This window comes from Coloeus monedula (genome assembly GCF_965178545.1).
Source record: "Coloeus monedula genome assembly, chromosome: 8".
Classification (NCBI taxonomy): Eukaryota; Metazoa; Chordata; class Aves; order Passeriformes; family Corvidae; genus Coloeus; species Coloeus monedula.
The window spans coordinates 11649124-11671526 of record NC_138788.1 but is presented as its reverse complement, the minus strand read 5'-3'; the positions used below and the strand labels follow the sequence as shown (position 1 = coordinate 11671526).

At 39.8% G+C, this 22403-nt stretch overlaps 1 protein-coding gene across 1 annotated transcript in view; it reads left to right on the top strand.

Annotated features, from left to right (window-relative positions):
* RET (ret proto-oncogene) overlaps window positions 1–15727 on the top strand; it is a gene marked incomplete at both ends in the record, with an annotated part of 75798 nt that extends 60071 nt beyond the window's left edge. Inside the window, 8 exons of the mRNA XM_082286069.1 lie at window positions 1643–1750; window positions 3210–3424; window positions 3522–3644; window positions 5762–5832; window positions 9732–9869; window positions 11789–11888; window positions 13524–13671; window positions 15570–15727. Coding sequence (XP_082142195.1) covers window positions 1643–1750; window positions 3210–3424; window positions 3522–3644; window positions 5762–5832; window positions 9732–9869; window positions 11789–11888; window positions 13524–13671; window positions 15570–15727 — 1061 coding nt within the window. The remainder of the gene's footprint in view (window positions 1–1642; window positions 1751–3209; window positions 3425–3521; window positions 3645–5761; window positions 5833–9731; window positions 9870–11788; window positions 11889–13523; window positions 13672–15569) is intronic.
* Between the last annotated feature and the right edge of the window lie 6676 nt (window positions 15728–22403).

Genomic DNA, 22403 nt, shown 5'->3' with positions numbered 1-22403 from the left:
CATAAAAGGTATCTCCTGCCTGGGCTGGGTAGATGGGCACAATTTGGATAAGAACAGACCAGGGCAGGACTCTCCCTACTGTGACAACTTGGCATTATGTACTGGGGAGGGAACAGGGAGCAATTAGCTGAGCCAAAACAGTCTTGGAGCTATGGATGGAGGTTTAAAGGAACAGATGGACAATTTTTTCAGGCCATTATTACCCCTTTTCTCATATGAATTAAATTTGACCTCCTGCCTGATATGAATGCTCTCATTACAATAAAATTAAAGGGGAAAACACCAACCAATATATAAATACGAATTTTTCACAATTTGTTAAAACAAGGGGCATAAAGCTTTAGAGTTAAATGTCTCAATTTTAAGTTAGTTTTTTCAGCAGACAAACAGGCATGGTATATGGGGAATTTTGTTCTGTTCTGTTTATTCACATCATACAGCTCTAGAACTACAAAAATAGGACTTTTCTTACAGGCATTAAGTTGACATTCTTAATTTTTGTTTTACATAAATACGTGGTTTTTGTAGTCTTTATCAGTAGTGAGGGACCAACTGATACTGTGCTCCCTGGGGTAGAAGATTCTCTACTCTGAGTGGAGATTCAGAGTACAAGATAATATCAGGCAGATACAAACTTACAGTAGAACAGAATAACAATTTTCTTAACCAGGGCAAACTGGTCTCAAGTGAATAGGCAAATAAATCCTTTGGTGCTCACAGCCTTTATGAAAAAACCATACAGTATAGTACCAAAGAGTAGAAGGCAAACTTGTTTTTATTATCCTTAAGTCAGGATGAACACATCCTTGTCAATGCCCAGTAATTACACTGGAAGAGCTGTCCAGGCCGGTTCTGTGTCAGATTAAGGATGAGGAAGAAGAAGGGTTATCTCTGACCTGTGGTGTCTTTATGACTGGGGATCTCCTTCAAGGCCCAGTGCACTCAAAGAGGAAGCTTGTCAGTCTGAAGTATTCTGCAAAAAGACAAAACACTTGAAAGGCTAAGAAAGCCTCTAGGGGCCATATGTTGCCACATGATTCTCACTGGCATCAGTGACGTCTGCATACATGTCCTCCAGTAAAAATCAGTCTGAACTGTACATTTAGCTTCTGAACTCTAAATATGGATGAATGCTACAAGAGTAGACCAGCAGATTAGTGGATTTTTACTCTGTTGGAAAATGTATTCAGGACAAGGAGTGAGTCTTTTTTTGTTTGATCAACGTGACATCTTGGCTTTCATATGCTTCTGAAGCTCTTATGGCACTGATTCACCTTAAGAAGTTGCTTTAGAACAATAGAAAAGGTCTGTAATAATTTCATGGCATCTTTAAGACATTACAGACTCTGGTCCTGATTCTTGCCTGACGTCCTTGTTCTGTAGTCATTTGTATCAGGGCAGAGCAATGCTTGGAGCAGGCTGCTACCAAGCCAGAGCAGCAGCAGTCACGTTCACTTGGTTCTGATGTGAATGACTGCAGGACACTGGAGATGGGAAAATTTCTCTCCTGTGGGGAAGTATGGAGTTTTCCAGCCTCTTGTTAACGCCAGGAGAGATGGTTGATGTCATACTTCAGACAGTACACAGAGAACTCTTGAGGGATGCTTTGCTAACCAAAACTGTGTTTGGTCACTTTCTGCAGAAAATGCTTCCCAGAGTGAGCTGCGAGATCTCCTGTCAGAGTTCAACCTTTTGAAACAAGTCAACCATCCTCATGTCATCAAACTTTATGGAGCCTGCAGTCAAGATGGTAAATATTAAAAGCTCATTATTAAGATAAAACCATCAAGAAAGGAAATAAAATTCAGTTAGTTGATGGATTTCAACAACTGCTTAATAATTGCTGAGCACCTTTTGAATTTGCTGTTGGCTGAAAAAAGAGGGATATCTGAAAAAAAGGTATTTGAAAGGAAGGGGAAATACTAATTCAGTGTAACTAAGCATTCTTCTTTTTTTTCTTCAATGCACATTTTGATTCTGAAGCTATTTTAAATTAACAAGTCTCCTACAAATTCCCTTCCAATCAATATATATTTGTATATTATGTTAATAATCAGTAAGTGTTTTCAAATATGGGGTATATTTCGAGTTTAATTTAGTTTTCGTTATTATTATTATTTATGCTAAAACAATGCAAAAAGATAACTACACACATATACAGATAAATATAGCTGGATAGTTAGGTTGATACTCAGTTTTCCTCCACTCTCATGAAACTGTTGTCTCCCTGTTGTTATGAAATGATTTCTAAAAGCCGCAATCATCAACAGGTATATTTCAAGGGGGAAAATCTGCAGACACATGTATTATAAATTCCCAGTGAAGCAAATTTTGTTGTGCACAGGAATTGCTCATTTTAAATGAAGTGGCATGGCAACATTCTCTTCCTTTTGCATCTGCAGTTGTGCAGCCTAAAATCACAGTATGGATTCTGCAACCTCGGGCAAAGGCCTGCCTTCTTTGCCCACCCAGTTCTGTTGCAATTGTCACTTTTAGTTGTAGACAGAATATAATTCAGGACTGAGTCATCTCTGAGTCTTAGTAAGGTAATGAACCAGTGGGGCGGGTGATTTTTTTTTTCTTTTCAGTGCAATGTGTTTTTTCATCCCAAAGGAAGTGAAATGTTTCTGAGTCACAGGCTTTTAATAAATATCAAGTTAATTCATTAGCGTATGAGGTAGGAGGGCTTTGATACAGCAGACAAATGTATTTAGCATGACAGCACTGAGAAGGTATTATTCATGTGGTTAATGGGGAGGAGAAATTAATGGTTTGTAATGCCAGAATGTTTCTAAGTGCTCTCAAAATGCACCTTAAACACAGTGCTGGAATTAGCAGATGATTTGAGCTCAGTATCACAAGCTCAAGAAGATTATTTTTATTTTAAAGTTTCTCTAAGTTAGGCTGTTTCACAGATCCTATGTGTATGAAGGTTGTCTGTTTTTTTGGTCTCAGATTATCTAGATGAGGGAGTATAGGCAAGAGGCAGCATTGTGCTTTAACTTGAAATTCCTTCTCTTAGCATAGAGGATCTAAGCTAAAAATGTTCTTATTTCATGGCTGGCTCAGTGCTTTTTACATAAAGGGCAGAGGTGTTTGGAGCCTCCAACTGTTGAAAACAATGTGCTGATTAGAAGAGAGACTTGTTTAAAAAGCCCCTCTAAAATGGTGATCTATTAATTGTTTACTGACCTGTGTGTTTATTTCAGGCCCACTGTATTTAATTGTGGAATATGCCAAATACGGCTCCTTGCGCAGTTTCCTCAGGGAAAGTCGAAAAGTAGGCCCGAGCTACGTGGGCAGTGATGGCAACAGAAATTCCAGTTACTTGGATAACCCTGATGAGAGAGCCTTAACAATGGGAGACCTGATATCGTTTGCATGGCAGATCTCCCGAGGGATGCAGTACCTTGCAGAGATGAAGGTAGGGCAGGGCAGTGGTGATCTCAGCATGTGGTAGATGTGGAGCAGCTGGTTCCTCCACAAGAAGCATAAACACTCCTGTTGTTTCCTTCCAAAAGCTTGTGCATCGGGATTTAGCAGCCAGGAATGTGTTGGTGGCAGAAGGGCGCAAAATGAAGATTTCTGATTTTGGCCTCTCACGTGATGTATATGAGGAAGATTCGTATGTAAAGAGGAGCAAGGTACAGTGCACATTAAAAGCAGTAGTTGAAATTATTGCCTAATCAAGAAAATGAATTTATACTGTGGGACTTGAGCATGGATGAAAAGGATAATTGCTATTTTTATTTACTTAAATATTTTGAGGAAATAAAAATGACAATGAAACAAAATTGAGATTAATCAGTGGGATAGCAAACCATATATATATATGTAAAATATAGATTGTCTTTAAGTAACTATTACCTCTTCCACTCTTTGTTTATTCAGTCCTCTCATTCCACTCCTTATTTATCCAGTTCTTCATCGAACTACATGAAAACACAAACAAAAAACCCCATCTTTTTTCCTTCTCTCTTTCTATTTATAACTAAAAATATAAATTAAAAGTACCAAGGAGTTGAAAAAGGTATAGACAATTTATATCAAGTTCCTAATTTCAGGAATGATCTCTTATATGCAGAAGACCTGAAGCAAAGCCCTCTTGTAAATACTTCTAAATGTATGAAAGATGCTAAATTAAAGTGGTACATTACAGGTCAGGGTAGTTGAGGAGCTCATGATATCTGCTGGAGGTTATTTAAAGCAGTTGTCTTTCTCCTGCAACAGTAAATTATTGTTGGGTGCCTGGACAGTCCTGCCCTCTCACAGTGCTCACGGCAGGAGACAGCACAGGGTGATGTTTCACCTGCAGGACTGTGAGAGTAAATTTGATGCAAAGGCCAGTTATTATGTTACTGCTTTCCTACAGTAAAGAAAAAAGAAATGCTTGAGCATTATAACTTCGAGACTAGGAAGGTAGGGCTTGCTGGTTATTTATTCTTTTGACAGCTCCTGTCAAATACAGCAAGGTAAATCCTTTCTGCCTGTTCACATCCACCTGTCGCTGACACCAGCAGAACTTCCACAAGTCACTCCTGGGCTAGACTGTGATGTTCATGACCACAGCTTCCCACTGACTTTGTCAAACGAGCAGTGGTGGTTCAGTTCCCTCTATGGCTTAATATGAAAGAGTTGCCAACTCTCAAGAATTTTTTTGTGTGTGAAAATCTTAAAATTTTATGAGAAGATTTCCATAAATACTGTGAATTTTTAGTTTAGCTTTCCCTGTTTTTAAAGGCCATTTTGTGTGAATGTTTCATAAGTCAAAATAAGAAAAAAAAACCAACTTCTAGAAGACATGATCTTACCTAAAAGGGCATTGCCATGTTCATTTGGCTATCTTCTGATGGATGTGTTTTTACATTGATTTATACCAGGTGCTCCATATTTTAAGAGTAATGCATTTACATAGAGGCAGTTCGACAGTTTAGTTTCATCAGTTTAGTTTCATTTGGTGGGGCATGATGTACTGAGCAGATATTTGCTCTTTACTTCTGAGACACTCGTCACTGTAGTATTATTCAGAGCCTAACAAGCATCTGTCTGCTTGCATGGGGAAGCAGGGAAAAGAGGAATTTGAGTAGGAAGAACAAGTTTCAAATCCAACTGAAATAGTTTTTGCATAGATATATATGAATTTAATGAGAATGAGAAGTAAGGCATATGAATGCTAGTCATATTGTGAAGGTTATGAAATATCTTGGAAATTTTGCAGACCTAGATTTTCATTAATATTTGGGATGGTTTTCTCAGATTTTCTCAGGGAATTTCTTCCAGTGAAAAGAGCAACTTATAGATTCCATTTAGAAACTAGTAACCAAATATGCCTGTCCAGGTTCAGTTCTGAAACCAGAGGTAACTGTAAATCCAGGTGCTTCCATTTATGCATCATCCCTGGTAAAAATGAGATAGCTCTTCCTCTTTAACCATCATTCCTCATAATTTTTGCATTTGCACATTTTCAAAGTTCTTTGTTAAGAGTTGAATTAACTTAAACTGGTGACCGCCTGCAAAAAGCCACACCAGCTTATTGAACATAATTAGATTGCTGAAGTGTGTGAAAAGACATGAATGAGTGATTTTAAAAACTCTTACAGTTATTCTCCTCACTGTTTTTCTTATGAAATGCCAAATCATTAAGCCCATTGGCAAATGCTGTAGTATGGATAGACTGTGTTTTATCATTTTGAAGATAAATACCTTGTTTTCTCACTTGGAAATTTAATTTTCTGACCATTACTGCTTTTTTACCTTCTAGGGTCGAATCCCTGTGAAATGGATGGCCATAGAGTCCCTATTTGACCATATCTACACCACACAAAGTGATGTGTAAGTGTAAATTCTTGAATACTTTCTGGTTTGTGTGCTTGTTTATGGAGCTGGGGGAGGAAGCACAGCAAGGTATGTAGGAGTCAAAGCTGTTACTCTTGGAAAGAAACATACAGGAAGTCTTGGGTGGCACCATCAACTGGCAGTGATACCTAAGAATTTTGCTGTTGAATTAAATCTGAATAAAAGATTATCAGAGGTATTTGTAATTCCTGTTGAAATCAGCAAGGGTTGGATCTGTTCATTTGACATGATTGACTTTGAATATATAGGCACAAGTTAGTAGAGGTTGCTACAGATAATGGTGATACCTGAACTTCTCAGTGCTGTTCATCATTTGCCTGTAATACTGGGTGATGGGTGAGGGATGCAGTGAAAGAAAGGAAGGGGAATTTTATGCCTCACCTCTCTCCTGTTGAAATCAATGACAGAACTCCAGTTAAATTTAATGCCAGTCAGCTCAATCCAGTTTCAGTGCCAAGATACAAGCTCATTTTCATGATTAGGGAAACAGAGACCCTGAAGATGGATATGCTGTAACCTCCACATGTGATGAAGAGGAGGCAAAGCAACCACAGCTAAGCTGTTCCCATGTCTGATAAGCATGGAGCCGGGCAGAGGAGAGTTTGTAGACACATTTTTAATTCAGGATCAGATACTTTCATTTCTTTCTTTCTAGGGTGAACGATGCTTGTGACTAGTCACCAGGCAGACTCTAAAACTAAGGATTATTTATTTAGGAGAAAAACCTCCAAAGGACTGTAAAAGCCACAGTACTTAGGCCTGATTTTCTAGTAGGTAGCATCTTGATACCTTCTAAGTTTGCCTTGAAAGAGAGCATCTGACTAAAGTAATGTTTTTGTTGCACTCAAATGGAGTAAAATGCCAATTTGGGTGGCATGGCACTTCAAGAGGAAAAACACTTTGATAATAGCAGTATGTCGAAATACGCACCTTTAGATTTGTACTCCTAAAATTATTACCCTTCGCTTTTTACTCTGCAGGTCAGAGCAGTTCTAGTGAAATAAAATATTTTGCATGGTTTGGAAATTCCTTACAAAATGAATTTCCAAAATATTTTCCACTGGAGTAAGAAAAGAAAAAAATAGGGATAATTCTTGAGAGAATGTCACTTTTACTTAGGTCAGCTTACAGGTTTTTCTGGGTCCCTTTTTATCCTCCTCAGAGCACCCGTTGTGCTGACTTGCTTCTCTAAAGTTACTTTTCCCAGAGAATCATTTAAATTCCTTTAAAAACTTCTTAGCATATTTTTAATTTCTTCATTTTCTTCAAAACAGTTTTGTCACTATGGTTTGGGGTCAGAACAGGTTGTGTTGTCATGTAACTGCCTCTTCTTTGATTGCTGATTGATCATCTGGATCCAATAGCATTCCTCCCATTTCGTTTTCCTGATGGACTGCTATTAAGTAAGCCCAGGAGCCTGTTTCTTCTCCATGGCATCCAACACCATGCAGAGATTGCCCAGCTGGCATCAAGCAAGCAAGCTCAAAGCCCTGGGCAACACAGTGTGCTGGGGCTGTGTAGCTTCCCTGCTCCCCAGGGCAGCCTCAGGATCTCCATGTCGAGCTGTGCTGATTGAGCAGCTTTCCTGGAGATGCCTCAGGAGCCCGGCATTGTGCTGTGCACGTGTGCTCCATGCAGTGCCAGAAAGGGTCCAGGTGTCTGCTGTGTTTACATGGTGCCTTTGACTCACTGCTGGGTCACCTTTGCTGTGTCATTGTATGGGAAATCATCTAAGATGCTGTGTAGCAGCTCCAAGTTGAGCCAGGTTCCTGCAGAGCAGAACTGAGACATGCGCACACACACACACAGTTGCAGAGCAAATCCTCTCCAGCACCAGGTTCCACGATGACATTTCAGCAGCAGCAGACTGATCAATGAAGTACTTCTTTTGCAGCATTGATTGATATTTTTAGATAATTGCACTCTGAAAATATTATTTTATGGATATTCTTTGTTGTTTGTGGTGATGCAGTTGTATTTTAGGTGAACATATTACTCAGCAACCATTCCAATATGCTCTTTTTTCTGATGTTCTGTGTTTCTGTTTTCCACCCTCTTCCTTCTCAAGCTGTTCTGTATAGTTAGTGGTTAGCAGAGCTTAATAGCAGTACCACTTGCCAGCATTTACAAAAACCCCATTTTTGCTTCAGAGGTCGATGACACCAGTGGAAAGCTAACCTACTATCTTCCTCTTCACATACTTTTCTTTCCTGGCTTTTTGTGATCATATTTTTATTTGGCATTAAACATAACACAGTGGGAAATTTTTCATCTTCTCCTCCCATAGTACTTAATTTGTATAACAATCTGAAAGTACTGCAGCACTCTACAGCATTCTGTTCCAATATGTTCACTTACTAAACAACTTCCATTAAGAAATTGTTCATCTGATCCCTCCTTCCATATTCTGTAAAATTCCTCTTGAGCAGAAGTGGATTTTAAAAATAAAACCTGCCATGCTCCAAAGTTTATTTGAATTAATCATGGACAGAATTATAACCTGATGGCAGAGCATAATTGGCTTCAAAAAGGGTATGAGGAGAAATATTAATAAAGTATATGAAAATGCTATAAATATTCATAAGCTTTCAAGAATGTGCAGAGTGATTAAAAATTAATTCAGTGAATTAGGCATTAGGGAGAAGAATGGCAGCATACCACTTGGGACTGTGAGAGTCACTTTGACTTTTCTGACCATTTTGGAAGTTTTATTGCCGTATTTTTTGGGGTTAACATTGTTCTTTAAAACGTGAGAACCACAGGTGGAATGGAGTCAGACAGGAGGTGAGGTATTTGGCTAACATTTTGAGATGGAATTTTCATAGGGAATTAGACACGGCTGTTTGTTTTGGCAGTAGGTGTCTAACACATCCTAAAATTTTCTTAAAAATGGGGTTTACAGAGAAATTGCCCAAAGCTAGCATTTTCCATAAATTGTATGCAATTTTGCTTCCAGATGCATCCCATTGAGCAGCCCCAGTGTTGGCTGGCTTCCTTCCTTTCGAACATCCAGATTTTGTCAGTTGTCAGTTGAGCAGATTCAGAGCGATTTGTAGCTTCTTTGTGTCTCGAAAAGCCTTTCACGAAGAAAAAAAAAACATTTTTGCCTCTTTTCTCCTGGCTTGCTCTCCAGAAATGGACTAATTTTTCTAAATATTTCTAACCCATTGCGCAAGATCTTTTTGTTAGAGCTCAGCAGTAAAGTAGGTTTAAAAATTCACTATTTCTTCTGTTCATTTCAGAAAATGGTTTCTTCTGTTCTATGTCTAACTTCATTTTTAGGCATTTGGTATTTCCAGAGGAAATTCTTTCCTCTTCTTTCATCAACTCTAAGAAGAAAATTAAGTCCTGAATCACTGAAATGGCCCAACAGACCAGCTGATATCAAAGGTGTTACTTTATGATTAAAATAAACACATTGTGTTGTCTCACGGTCGAGACAGTGAACAAGTCTTGTGGTAATTGTGTAAATCTAATTTAGAGAGTTATTTCTGAATACAAGGGCTAATTAGGGAGGTTAGACTGCTGCAGGAGCACCATGCAGAAGAGGAACAAGCCTTTGGGCTGGGCCACCAGAGGAAGGACTTCCTCTTTCTGCTGTCTAGAGAAGATGGACCTTCCCAGGATATAGTTAACTTTTGTCAATGGATAAAAAAGGGCTGTCTGTTTTCTCTACTGTTTGGTTGCTAACCTTTTCAATGAGCAGTATTTGGGAACAAGGATGGCCCTGCTTGCATCTGTACAGCCCCTCTGGTTTTGAGGTGTCTTGAATTTTGTTGGGTTCTGAAAATACTAGGAGGAGATCTGTTGTGTAAATGCCACACTAAGCTCCTGAAACCTACTGCTCTACATAAAAGCTCTTTTTTTTTTTTCAGATGGTCATTTGGAGTTCTGCTATGGGAGATTGTTACTTTGGGAGGCAATCCTTACCCAGGTATTGCTCCTGAAAGACTCTTTAACCTCCTAAAAACAGGCTATAGAATGGAGAGACCAGAAAACTGCAGTGAAGAAATGTAAGTAACTCTTGATCTGATTAGATTCATAAAACACTAATAAAGACACTTGAAAAAAAGGTTTAAATAAATACCTCATAAATACTATTCTGTGTATCTTAGAGATATAGTCAAAATATGTAGTGCTTTAAAGAATGTCATTAAATTAGTGAACAGTAAAGAGGGGAAAAAGTTGCCCACAGAATGCTTACAGCTATATCCAAACCATTTGTAGGGTATTGAATAACATGCTTGCCAAACAATTACAAGAGTTTGCACATTCAAAACTTATGAGGGTGGGGGAAGGAGGAAAATTCCATAAAACACAGTGGTAGCTGAAATATTCAAGAAAATGTCTTAGTACTTTCTGCAAATGAGACAGATATTCAATCCACAGTCATTGTCTGTTAGTTGTCACGGCATTCCAGAGGAAAAATGATACCTTGGCCCAGAAATCTACACCCTAAAAGATGAAAATTTTCTGTGACTTGATAAGCCCATGGCTTTGGAGACAGTTCATAATGTGTTGTCTGATTTATTAAAACACAGTCAATGTAAAATATCTTCTGTCTGTGATCTTCCATGGCGTTTGGAGATGAGGCATGATTTTATGTTCAGCCTGCAGATTTGATCGTGGTTGTGGTTTTTTGAAATTTCCCAGGCTTTAATCACTGTGGCCACTCTTTTGGCTGATTTTCAGTTGGAAGGATGCTTTGGCCACACCTGGGCTGAGAAAAAAGCTTTAAATAGATAATAGTATAAATAATAAACCTTTTTCTTTAACATACAGAACAAAACATTAAGTATTTCCAAATTTAGGGCAGTGTAGAAGTTTACAAGAATGATTGGCAAATATTGTCTAAGAAATGTATAATACTAATTTTTTCTTTGTTTCATCTCAGTGGGGAATACTCATTCCTCAAACATGTTATGTCATTTATAATTATGGCAAGCTGACCACATCTGAGTTTCTGGGATTTTTTTAATTGAAGCTAAAACATGGTTTTCTGACTTTTTTCAGATGTTTTTCTGTTTTACTCAGAAGTTTTTTTGACAGCCTGTGAAAGCCCACTTTAAGGACCATTTATCTTAAATTGCATTCTCTCCTATACCCAGTCAAGTAAGAGAGAGATCATGGATGAAGGCATAAAATGCAGTGCTTTTCAATAGCTTCCTGTAAGTTCTCATAGCCCACTATTTCCACTATTAGAGCACTTGTGTGGGCAGATCACTCAGTCCTGAGAACACCTGAGCTAGAAAAACAGCATGAATGGCACAGGCTGGAGAGTTACACTTCCAGAACTTGCCAATGTCTGTCTGATAGTCACTCAACTTCTAAAACTTTAATTCTGTTCCCTTTCCTTTCCACGCTCTATGCTATAGAAAGCAGTTAAAGACAGAATAAATATAGGTTTAATCAAACTAACAGTAATAGAAGTATTCAAAAGAACATTAGTTTCTGCAAATAGTCTTAGGCTAGGCTTCACTTTGAAGAAAAGTTCACGGAAACTTAAGAGTTTGAACAAATGAAGAACAAAATTCTACTTTCTGGTATAACAACAGAGTTTTTCAGGTTGATATACAAATTTCTTCAGTGTCATATACAAACAAAGTGAATTAGAAGTCTGGCATGCTGCCCTACACTTGAGGTGGTCTCTTAAGAAAGTGAAAATAAAGAAAGAAACCTAAGACTACAGTCCTTCAAGGACAGCCAAGTGCATCATCATTTAAACTCATGAAGACTCTTTAAAATAAAAGCCCATTGTTGTGAGTGTCAGTTGTTAATTCCAGGGAACATTTCACAGAACTCACAGCAGAGATTGATGTACTTGTGGATGGCCTTTGTGCCACAGTTAACTTCAGTACTAGAAATCATTAGAGCAGAAGCATGACTCTTTTCTAACAGTTTTGGGCTTTTTTCACCCTGTGACGGGTCCTAGGTACAACCTCATGTTGCGCTGCTGGAAGCAAGAACCTGATAAAAGACCAACATTTACTGAGATCAGCAAGGAACTGGAGAAAATGATGGTGAAGAGTAGGGTAAGTGTGGAAAGCATTGATTTTGAAAGTTTTTGTGGTCATCTGTGTTCAAATGTAGAGAAATCATTACTTTTTAATTTTATTTTAAAGCAAAGTAACTTATTTTTCATCAAATCTTGAAGTATTTACGTATCTAGTTCCTTCCACATGCATCCAGCTTTTTGAAAGCAGTACTGCCTGTCATAATGGCTTTGGTGACATCAGCCCAAAATGTGGGTGGATTATCCTTAACCCATCTATTTTCTTTAAATAATAGTAGTAATTTAAAAATTACTGTGAAAAGTTACTCCTGAGTTCCACTCCTGAATAAATAACCTTAGAGAGCCAGAACTAGAAGAATGTAGTACTTCATGCAATCAGGGGTCTGAAAGCTGTGATTCCACCACTCCAAGTTACTGTAAAACTATTATAATCCTGTATAGAGTTGCTTTGAATGAATGGATGCTGAGGTCTAAAGATATAAGCCTAAGCTGCATTATTTATAAAATGTAGACATACCTACTTGCACATAAAATCTTAATTTTTTTTTTTTTAATATACTAATTACGGGAAGGGGGAAGTTACCAATGAAAAACAGAGGAAATAACAGCAACTGATATTATCGGATTTGAGAATGTGGTGGCATTTACATTGGGCTAATCAACAAATGGGAACAATTGTGTTCAGAGTGTGAATGTAAAAATAAATTCTCAATTAAAAATGAGAAAGTGAACGGTCTGTCTAGGGCTGTACATTAAATCACTCTGACGTGTCAGCCACTGACTTACAGCAGCTGAGAATCTGTATGCAACAGGTATGCATGTCCAGGGACAGACTTGTAACAGAGGGGCTGGCAGACCTTTCTGAAATTATCATCATAATTAAAACAAAACCAATCCAAAATAGAGCTTGACAAGTTAGTAATTTTTCTTCTCTCCTTTCTGAATGAAAAATTCCAAAGGTTTTTCCATTTATAAAATTGGGTAATTTTATCTTTTAAAAATAAAAAGCTAAAATGTTTCAGTGAATTTCCAAAGTAAAACCATTTTGAAAGCAAAAACTGCATTTTAAATTAGTTGAAAATGCTTCACATTCATTTTTTTTTTGCATCAAAGCAATTCAGCAACATAAAATAAACCAATGAATTCTTATCGGTGACCTAAATTCTTAGTTTTAGAACAGCAACAGAAGCTTTCTTTGGCAATATTTACATAGTTATTTTATGCATCGTTATGTAATAGCTTTTGTAAAATGATTATGAGATGTGAATACCTTGTCCTTTAAGCATGCATATGTATTTCCATAGATATATTTCAGGCATACACATGGATCAGGCATACCAGAAGCTGAAGGTCAAACAAATCAGTCAGGACAGCTCTTCAGTTTCTTGGGTGTTTAGCTAATGTGCAGAATTAAGTAGGGGAAGTATTCATATGTCTCTAGCAGGGACAGCATTCAGGCAAATCAGATGCTTCCAGAGCTGCTGTGGCTGCTGGAAAGCAGAGCCTCCTCAGGGGCCAGAGGTTCCAGAGAAAGATAAATGCAGTGGGTCTGCAGTTCTTGTTGTAAAGAAAGCAGGTGCACGTTTATCCTTTATACTCACACAGCAACACTGCCACGTGCATTAACACAGCTTTTTGTGCATTCATTTCCCAGGACTACTTAGACCTTGCAGCTTCCACACCTTCCGATTCCTTACTGTACGATGATGGGCTCTCAGAAGAGGAGACACCTCTCGTGGACTGTAATAATGCTCCCCTCCCTCGAACCCTCCCTTCCACATGGATTGAAAACAAACTCTATGGTAGAATTTCACATGCATTTACTAGATTCTAGCAACACACAAAAAAAGTTGATTTTTCTTCTGCACTGTTCTCAGACTCTGTAACTCCATTACAGTGTTTCTTGTCTGAATGAAGCCAATCAAAATTTGCTTGGAAGCTTCTTTTGGGGTTTTTTTTGTTTGTTTGTTTGTTTGTTTTTTCTTTTGGTAAATGTCAAAGTTTGCATCAGGATCATCCTTTAGTCATTTTGCAGCTGTGTCTAAAATAAACATTTTTAAAAGGATGTGAAAATAAGTAAAATGACTAGATATCATACAGTAAAAGCAAAAAAAAAAAGATCAGGGAAGTATTCTCAGGGGAAATATAAAATGCTAATGAGTATCTAATTCAACTATACTGTTGGGGGAGGCTACAACATTTAAAATATGTTAGATTCTGCACCTCTAATTTAAGCAATAGACTTTTTTTTTTTTAAATACTGTTTTTTGTCATAACGATAGGACTCATCTGCAACATTTTTCATTTATTAAGAAGGATGTCTAAATTTCAGCTGCTATTAGTACATTTTGGATCTATAAGCTGAAATGTATTTAATGTATCATAGGATGAAAACAGATTATTATATACAGAAGGTAGAAATACTGTATATAAATATTATATACAGACTAAACTGACATGTAAAATCCTTTGAAAACTTAATTAACAGTGGACATTTTGAAAATACACTCGGCTGTTTTCACGTCCTTTGATTTGTTATGAACATGTTAGTACTAAACTTCGACTGAATGATGTAGCAAGTGTTTTTAAAAGAACATATGCTTTCATATTGTGATGGTGAGATGGACAGTAAAAATGGTTCTTGCCAAAACTCCTATATTTTGTCTTCTGATTAAATATTCTACATGGTTTTAGATACTAACATCACAGATACTTTTTTCATTCTTCAAGCAGTATGACTTTTGAAAAGTTGGATCTTTTCTTTTTAAAGTTGCCATTAATACATGGCTTTGGGTCTATTTTTGATCTATACCTTAGCTATTATTTTCTTCATTAGGTTTTCTCAACTCATGTTGATTTTGGGGCACGTAGTGGTCAGATTGTTAAAAGAATGAAGTAGCAGAAAAGAAGTTGCCACAAGGTTGATGGCAGATGCTGAATGCTTAATAAGCAACAGAATCAGATTTCTTGTTTTTGAAACTCTCAACCCTGCTATGGTTCTGTGCTTGCACAGCTGAATCAACATAGTGCTAAGCACTCTGCATCCATTTTGGTGATCACTTATGCCTAAACACAGAAACAGTTACTGGAATCGATGCAAATAATTACAGGCCTGAAATGCAACTTTAAATGCTGAACCAAGACAGGAGTGCTCAGCACTTTGTTGGACTTTACTCAGTTGTGCTCCTGGGATTTCCTGAAATTAAGGAGGGGATCCCTGGTGAGGGTGTGAAAGTGTCCCCAGAACCTCACTGAAGCCAAAGGAAAAGCGCCCATTTAAGTAAATGGAAATACTCTATCATTGAAATGGACTTTGGATCCTGTCCCAAATATGTTTATTAATTCTTGGAGCATTTCCTGTACAGGAAGAACTTCCTCTTGCAAAGCAATATATTGCAACATGATTGTTAAAATATAAAATTATGGAAAGTTGGAGGCTTATTATTCGCTTTTTATTATGCACATGTGCATGCACGCACACAATTTTTTATCGAGTAAGCACTTTAATTTATCCAGGGTTTTTGTCTGCATCAGAATTTGTGCTTCAGGGATTTCAAAACATCATTTATATGAATTGATTTGGGACAAAATCCAGTGGACTGGCTTAAAGTATTGAAGGGAGTTTTGCCAAGGGCCTTACTGTCTGCACATGAAGTTATGGTTCTTCAGTGCAGAAAAAATTATCTGTTTTCATTTTTAGGCATGTCATACCCGAACTGGCCTGAGGAGAGCCCCGTTCCACTCACAAGATTCGATGGCACTAACTCTGTGTTTTCAAGATATGCAAATGATAGTGTATATGCTAACTGGATGGTTTCACACTCAGCGGCAAAATTTATGGACAAGTTTGATAGCTAAAATTTTCTTTGTGAAAGGTAATGGACTCCTGAGGAGAACAAGGAGGCAAAGAGTGAGAAGTATATGGCTCGTTCTTTGTACCGTCAACAACTAACTTTTAAATTGGCAAATCCCTTTATTGGTAGTTTTTAAAGTGTGTTATATATGCTGAAGACTATAATTGGTACTCTCCTCTTTCAGAAAACATATCAAGCTGGATAAGAGTTGTAGTTCCGGTACTTCTTGCCATTTTGCATACGGTTCCATTTGGCAACTTCTCAGTGCAAATGGCCTTGCACTTCATCCTTGGTGTTTTTTAGACTAACCATCCTGTGTTACAGCTTTCTGGGATGGTAAAATGTACTTGAACTGCTACTTTTATAGTGGCTGTTAGCATACAACCACTTGATCTAAGCAGGAAGCACAAATATATAGAAGGGAGGAGGGAAACAGGTTCCCAGATTACTGAGCTTGCTATCAAATCACAAGTGTTAGGACGACGTTGGCACTAACAAAGCCAATATCTTGGTTTGGAAGCAAACATTTAGTAACTCAATAGAGCACTTGAGATTCAACATTTGAAGTCTTGTAAAATGTATTGTCTTGTCTTAATGAGAAGAGAATTTGTTTTATTAGTCTTAACTTCTCTTACCTTTAGCACAATGGAGATAAATTTGATACAAGATAAGCTGTATAGACTGATGGCAATCAAGAATGTTCATCTGACACATTTACTTTCCATCACCCACATATTAGTAATGTTAAAACATACAATCTTGTACAATCAGGGTTTCTTTTATGAGTTAAAAATAGGTTATACAGGCTTTTTAGGCTGATTTTATAGAATAGAATAGTAACATTGCAGAATGCTTTGTGTTGGAAGGGAACTTGGAAGTCATCTAGTTCCAACTTCCTGCCCCCTGCCTGCTCCTCTACCATGGGGACACCTTGCACTAAACCAGGTTGCTCAAATTCCCATCCAACCTGGACTTGAAGACTTCCAGGGATGTTGCATCCACAACTTCTCTGGGCAGCCTGTTCCAGTACCTCACCATCCTCACAATAAAAAATTTCTTCTTAATATCTAACCTAAACCTGCCTTATTTCAGTTTAAAGCCATTCCCCTTATCCTAACACTACATGTCCTTGTAAAAAGCTTCCTGTCCAGCTTTCCTGTAGGCTCCCTTTAGGTACTGAAAGGCTGCTTTGAGGTCTCCCCAGAGCCTTCTCTTCTCCAGGCTGAACAGCCCAAACTCTCTCAGCCTGTCTTCATAGGAGAGATGCTCTGCCCTCTGATGGTCTTTGTGACCCTCATCTAGACTCAGTCCAACAGGTCCATGAACTCCTTATGCTGGGGACCCCAGAGCTGATGCAGCACATTGGGTGGGGTCTCACAAAAATAGAGTAGATGGGAGAAACATCCCATCTCGCTCCTTGACCTGCTGCCCACGCTGGTTTTGAGGTAGCCCGGGATACAGTTGGCTTGTTGGGCTGTAAAAACATACTGCCTGATCATGTTGAGCATCTCATCAATCAACACCCCCAAGTCCTTTTCCCCAGGGCTGCTCTCAGTCCATTCTCCACCCAGCCTGTGTTTGTGCTTGAGATTGCCCTGACCCAGGTGCAGGACCTTATCTTAACCTTGTTGGACTTCATGAGGTTTGCAGGGGCCCACCTCTCAAGTCCCTGTGGATGGCATCCCCTCTCTCTGGTGTGTCAGCTGCACCACACGGCTCGGTGCCATTGAAAAACTTGCTGAGGGTGCCCTCAATCCTGCTGTTGATGTCGCCAGCAAAGATGTCAAACAGTGCCAGTCCCAATACCGACCTTTGAGGAACAGCACTCGCCACTGGTCTCCACTTGGACACTGAACTGTTGACAGCAACTCTGAGTGTGACCATCCAGCCAATTCCTCATCCACCACATGGCCCATCCATCAAATCCATCCCTCTCCAGTTTCAAGACAAGGATGTCACGTAAGACAGTGTCGAATGCTCTGTATAAGTCCAGGTAGATGGCATCAATCACTCTTCTCTTATCCACCAGTGCTGTAATCCTGTCATAGAAGGATATTTGTAGGGTTTGCCCTTAGTGATGCCATGTTGGCTGTCACCAGTCACCTTCTTTTCCACATTTTGTCATCAGGCTCCATGGACTTGTTCATCCTCAGGTTCCTTAGGTGGTTCCACACCTGATCTTCCCTGTGGTGGGTGGTTCTTTATTCTCACAGTCTCTGCCTTTGCCACCTCAGCAAAGGGGCTCGTACAAACCCGGGCCTCAGTGGCTGAAGAACTTGCTGGTGAAGACCGAGGCAAAAATGTCATTGAGTACCTCAGCCTTCTCCATGTCCCAGGTAACCAAGTCTCCCATTCCTCTCTGGAGAGGGCTCACATTTTCACCATGTACCTGTAGAAGCTTGCTTTGTTGCCCTTGATGTCGCTGTCCAGATGGAATTCTTATCAGGGCTTTAGCTTTCCTAACCTAATCCCTGGCTGCTTGGACAATTTCTCTGTATTCCTCTCAGGCTATCTGTCCTTGCTTTCACCCTTTTTCTGTGGCGGAAACATAGGTTTCCTTTTTCTGTTTGAGTTTGTCCAGGAGCTCCTTGTTCATCCATGCAGGTCTCCTGATGTTTTTGCCAGACTTTCCTCTTTGTTGCATCACTCCTGACCTTGCAAGAGGCGATCCTTGAATATTAACCAGCTTTCTTGGGTCACTCTTCCCTCCAGGGCTTTATCCCATGGTACTCTATCCCGAAGATCCCTGAAGAGGCTAAGGTGTGCCCTCCTGATGTCCAGGTTAGTGAGCTTCCTGTGTGCCTCCTCGCTGGCCTGAGGATCCTGAATCCACCATTTCCTGGTCACTGCAGCCAAGGCTGCCCTTGAGATTCACATTCCCCACCAGCCTCTCCTTGTTGGAAAGAAAATGGTCCAGCATAGCAACTCTCCTCATTTACTCCTCTGTCACTTGGAGAAGCAAGTTACCCATGCATTCCAAGAACCTCCTGCCCTGCTGTGTTGTCCCCTCAATGGGTATTGAGGAAGTTGAAGTCCCCCATGAGGACCAGGGCTTGTGAATGTGAGGCAGCTCCTATCTGTCTGTAGAGGGTCTCATCTGCTTGGTCTTCCTGGTTGGGTGGCCTTAGACCCCCCCTATAATGTCACTTGTCCTTGCCCTCCCTTTAATCGTGACCCATAAGCTTCTCATCCATCCCCAAGCACAGCTCCAAACACTCCAGGTGGTCGTGGACATGGAGGGCAACACCCCTTTCTCCTGTTCCCTGCCTGTCCTTCCTAAAGAGCCTGTATCCTCCCACTCCAACGCTCCGGTCACAGGAGCATCCTGCAACATACCTGATGCTGGTAAGATCACAGCCTTGCACTGCTCTTGTTTATCCCCCATGCTACGTGCATTTGCATAAAGGCGTGTAAGTTGGGCCCCTGATGGAGCAGACTTACTGGCAGGAATGGCTGGAATTCCTTTGTGCAGCACTTCAGATTCTTTGTTGCTGATTTGCAATCCCTCTCCAGGCTCTTGAAATCTCTTGCTGGTGCTGGCATCAAACTAGTAGGAGTGGAATGGATTGAGGATTCCCTCTCCCAGCAACTTCAGTTTAATGCCTTCTTCACCAGCTGGGCAAGCCTGTGACCAGAGATGCTCTGCCTGTTCTCAGGCAGATGGGCCTCCATCAGACTCTGTCAGCCCATGTTTTCAATGTGAGTCCCCAGGAGTAGCCAGACCCTTGGTTGTGGCACTAGACCCCTAACCATTTGCTGATTTGCCAGATTCACCTGGCCTTTTCAAAGCCCTTCCCTTTGACAGGGAGGACTGATGAAAAAGCTGCCAGCACCTGAGTCCCTCATCACCACTCCCAGGGTTCTGTAATCTCCTTGGTCCTCCTCAGACCACTCCTGGCTGTATCCCTGCTGCACACATGAAACAGCAGCAGCAGACAATGGTCAGGGGACAGTATGAAGCTTGGTATGATGCTTTGGGTGACATCCCTGGTACAGCTCTCTGGTAATCAGTTAGGTTGACAAGTGGCTCTCTCTGTGCCTCTCAGAGGAGCGTCCCCTGCTACTCTCACCCGTCACCTTTGCTTAATTGTGCTGGTTGTTACACAGGGAGCAGATGGGGCTGCCTTACTCAGCTCCGGCCTCTCTCCTGATGTGATGGGCCCTCCCTCTCCAGCTTGCAGAGTGCCGAAGTGGTTCTGCAGGGGCACCTCAGGCTTCAGGGAAGTCTCTTCCTCCAGCAGGTCCTTGTCATTTCAAGTGTCCACTGTTCTGCCTTACTGACCCCCCTCCTCCCTTCTGTGTGTGCATGGTGGGGGAGTTTTTGCCTCTTTGGGTGTGGCATTCTGCAGGCTGCCCTTGGAACCAGCCATCCAACTCCTTCCCAGCCTTCCTGAAGTTATGTAGCCTTCTCACCACCTCCTGCAGCTCTGCCACAGGAGGTCCTCTGCCTCAGCACACCTTTTGCAGATATTCAAGTACAGAGATTTTGTTTGCAGTCTTGTTAAGTGGGTTGGAGACCTCCTCTCAGCTCCAAATTGGAGAGACTGCCATGCACAGGACACTGCCATAACATAATTCCAAATAAACCTATTACCGTGAAAGTCACAAATAAATAACACTTGCACAGCAAAATTGGTCTAAAACTCTGCTGTTGAAACTACACAAGGAAAATGTCATTGGAATTTGTTAAGGCATAAAAATGTTGTCCTTACAACAGTGACTTGGTATTTGGGAGAACAGACTGTGAGTCATGTTCTATGTGGAAGAGTAAATGATCAGCACTACTTTTGTCTTTATTTGTAATCTACCATGGTTAAGGGTAACCTTTTGTTTGGTACAAATGTTGGGATGTAAATCCCGAGTGACTCGTTGTTAGCGTTGTGATGGTTATTCTAAATAATCCAATTCTACCAAAGCTTGCTCCTGTCACTTACAGTCCAATTTAGATGTTTCAGATCTGTTTTCAGATGTTGTTTTGTGTATCAACTTTGTGTTTCCATTAAAGTCTGTGATTTCAGAAATATGGTCTTGAGTCAGACTGCCAAAACCTGAACACAGATTTTCATTTTGCAAAAAGTGGGATATGAAGTGATGTGTTGGAATTTAAAGACCTTCCTTGCTGGATTGCATACTTGATCCTGTCCTGGTTTCAGACAAGCAGTAAGCACAGCAGCTTTTCCTTTGCACAGACACTTGCCATGTTGAGTAATGCTTATGCACAGCAAACACACATCTCTGTATGCAGGAGGGGCTCTGCTGTGATACCATGGTGATCTTCACTGGCATGACACGACCGTCAGAGTGCATACTTGTAAAACAAAGGCCACTGAAAATTAAACCCTTTATATGGGCTGTTTTTTCCATTGAGAGATCTACAAAAAGGAGAGAAAAATGACACTTGTGATAACTTTTTGCATTGTCCAGGCGTTTTCCTGTAATTTATGTCTGTAAATAGGAATTGCCCACTTGCCATGAGCAACCAAGGCATCGAGATTTTTGGTTTTGTTTGGATCTTTTCTTCCTTAAATGAAGAATGTAGTTTTATCCAGTATCTTCATCAACGGTATGCAGCTGAGAGACATGAAACACCCAGTTTCTAACTCGACAAGCCCTGTGACAGCATTGCTGTACAGTAGGTGAGTGGGACAGTAAGCAATACTGAAATAACCAGTGGATGCAGGGAGTAGTGTGCACTTCAGACTTTCAGCATAAGTCCGTGTTGTTTCAACCATTAATTTGTGTGAAAAATTTCACTAATAGCTATTGCCACCTATCCTACTGGACATAGATCCAGCATGTAAAATACATACGTGGCTCATAATTACAGTTTCCATACACAATTACCTGCATTAAGTGCAGTTAAATGAAAAAAATTTAAGTGTTTCCTAATGCAATTAATTTTGACTCCCTTCCTGCTCATGAATGTTGGCAAGAAATAGCTTATTGCTTTTAAGTATTCATTCACAATATGAAAGCTTCTTATGTCTTCTGTGTATGCTATTTTTGTAAATATTTCCCTTGAAGTGTTTCCTGTTTGTTCTGTGTTGCCACTCTTCAAAATGGTGACAATTTTGTTTCAGTTCCTCTTTGGGGAGTAAATGTACTTCCCACATGGGAAAAAAGTGATACAGCAGATGATTATTTCCATTGGTGCCAGAAATACTTATGCACTTGGCTGCCCTGAGGAAAGTGAATTTGAAGGGAACAAATGACTCACCTGAATATACAGGTTGGAGGGAATAACTGTCTAAAAATTTCTGCCACCCTTTTCTAAATATCTGCAGAAAAAACATGCTTTACCTGATCTGTGCTTTGAGTTGTGGCAGATGGGGGACAGCATGAATCTTACATGTCAGTACAGTCCTTAGAGCAGCACAAGGAAATTATTGCAATATTGGTTTCCACAAACTTCCAGAGGTGGGATACTCAGAAAATCTGCTTCAAGCTTGCAAATTTTAATTTGCAGACATTAGCCTGTTTTATATAGTAGAAATTCTTAAAAATATTGTCCCATGGATATGAGGTACATAATATTTAAATCATGGGGGGCTTATCATGCAAAATATGCATGAATCTCTATGCTACACTCAACCAGACCTCAACAATTCTCAAAAACATACAGGAAAAGCAAGCTTATATGTATAACACAAGCTTCAAAATACATCTAAAAAGAGTATTTC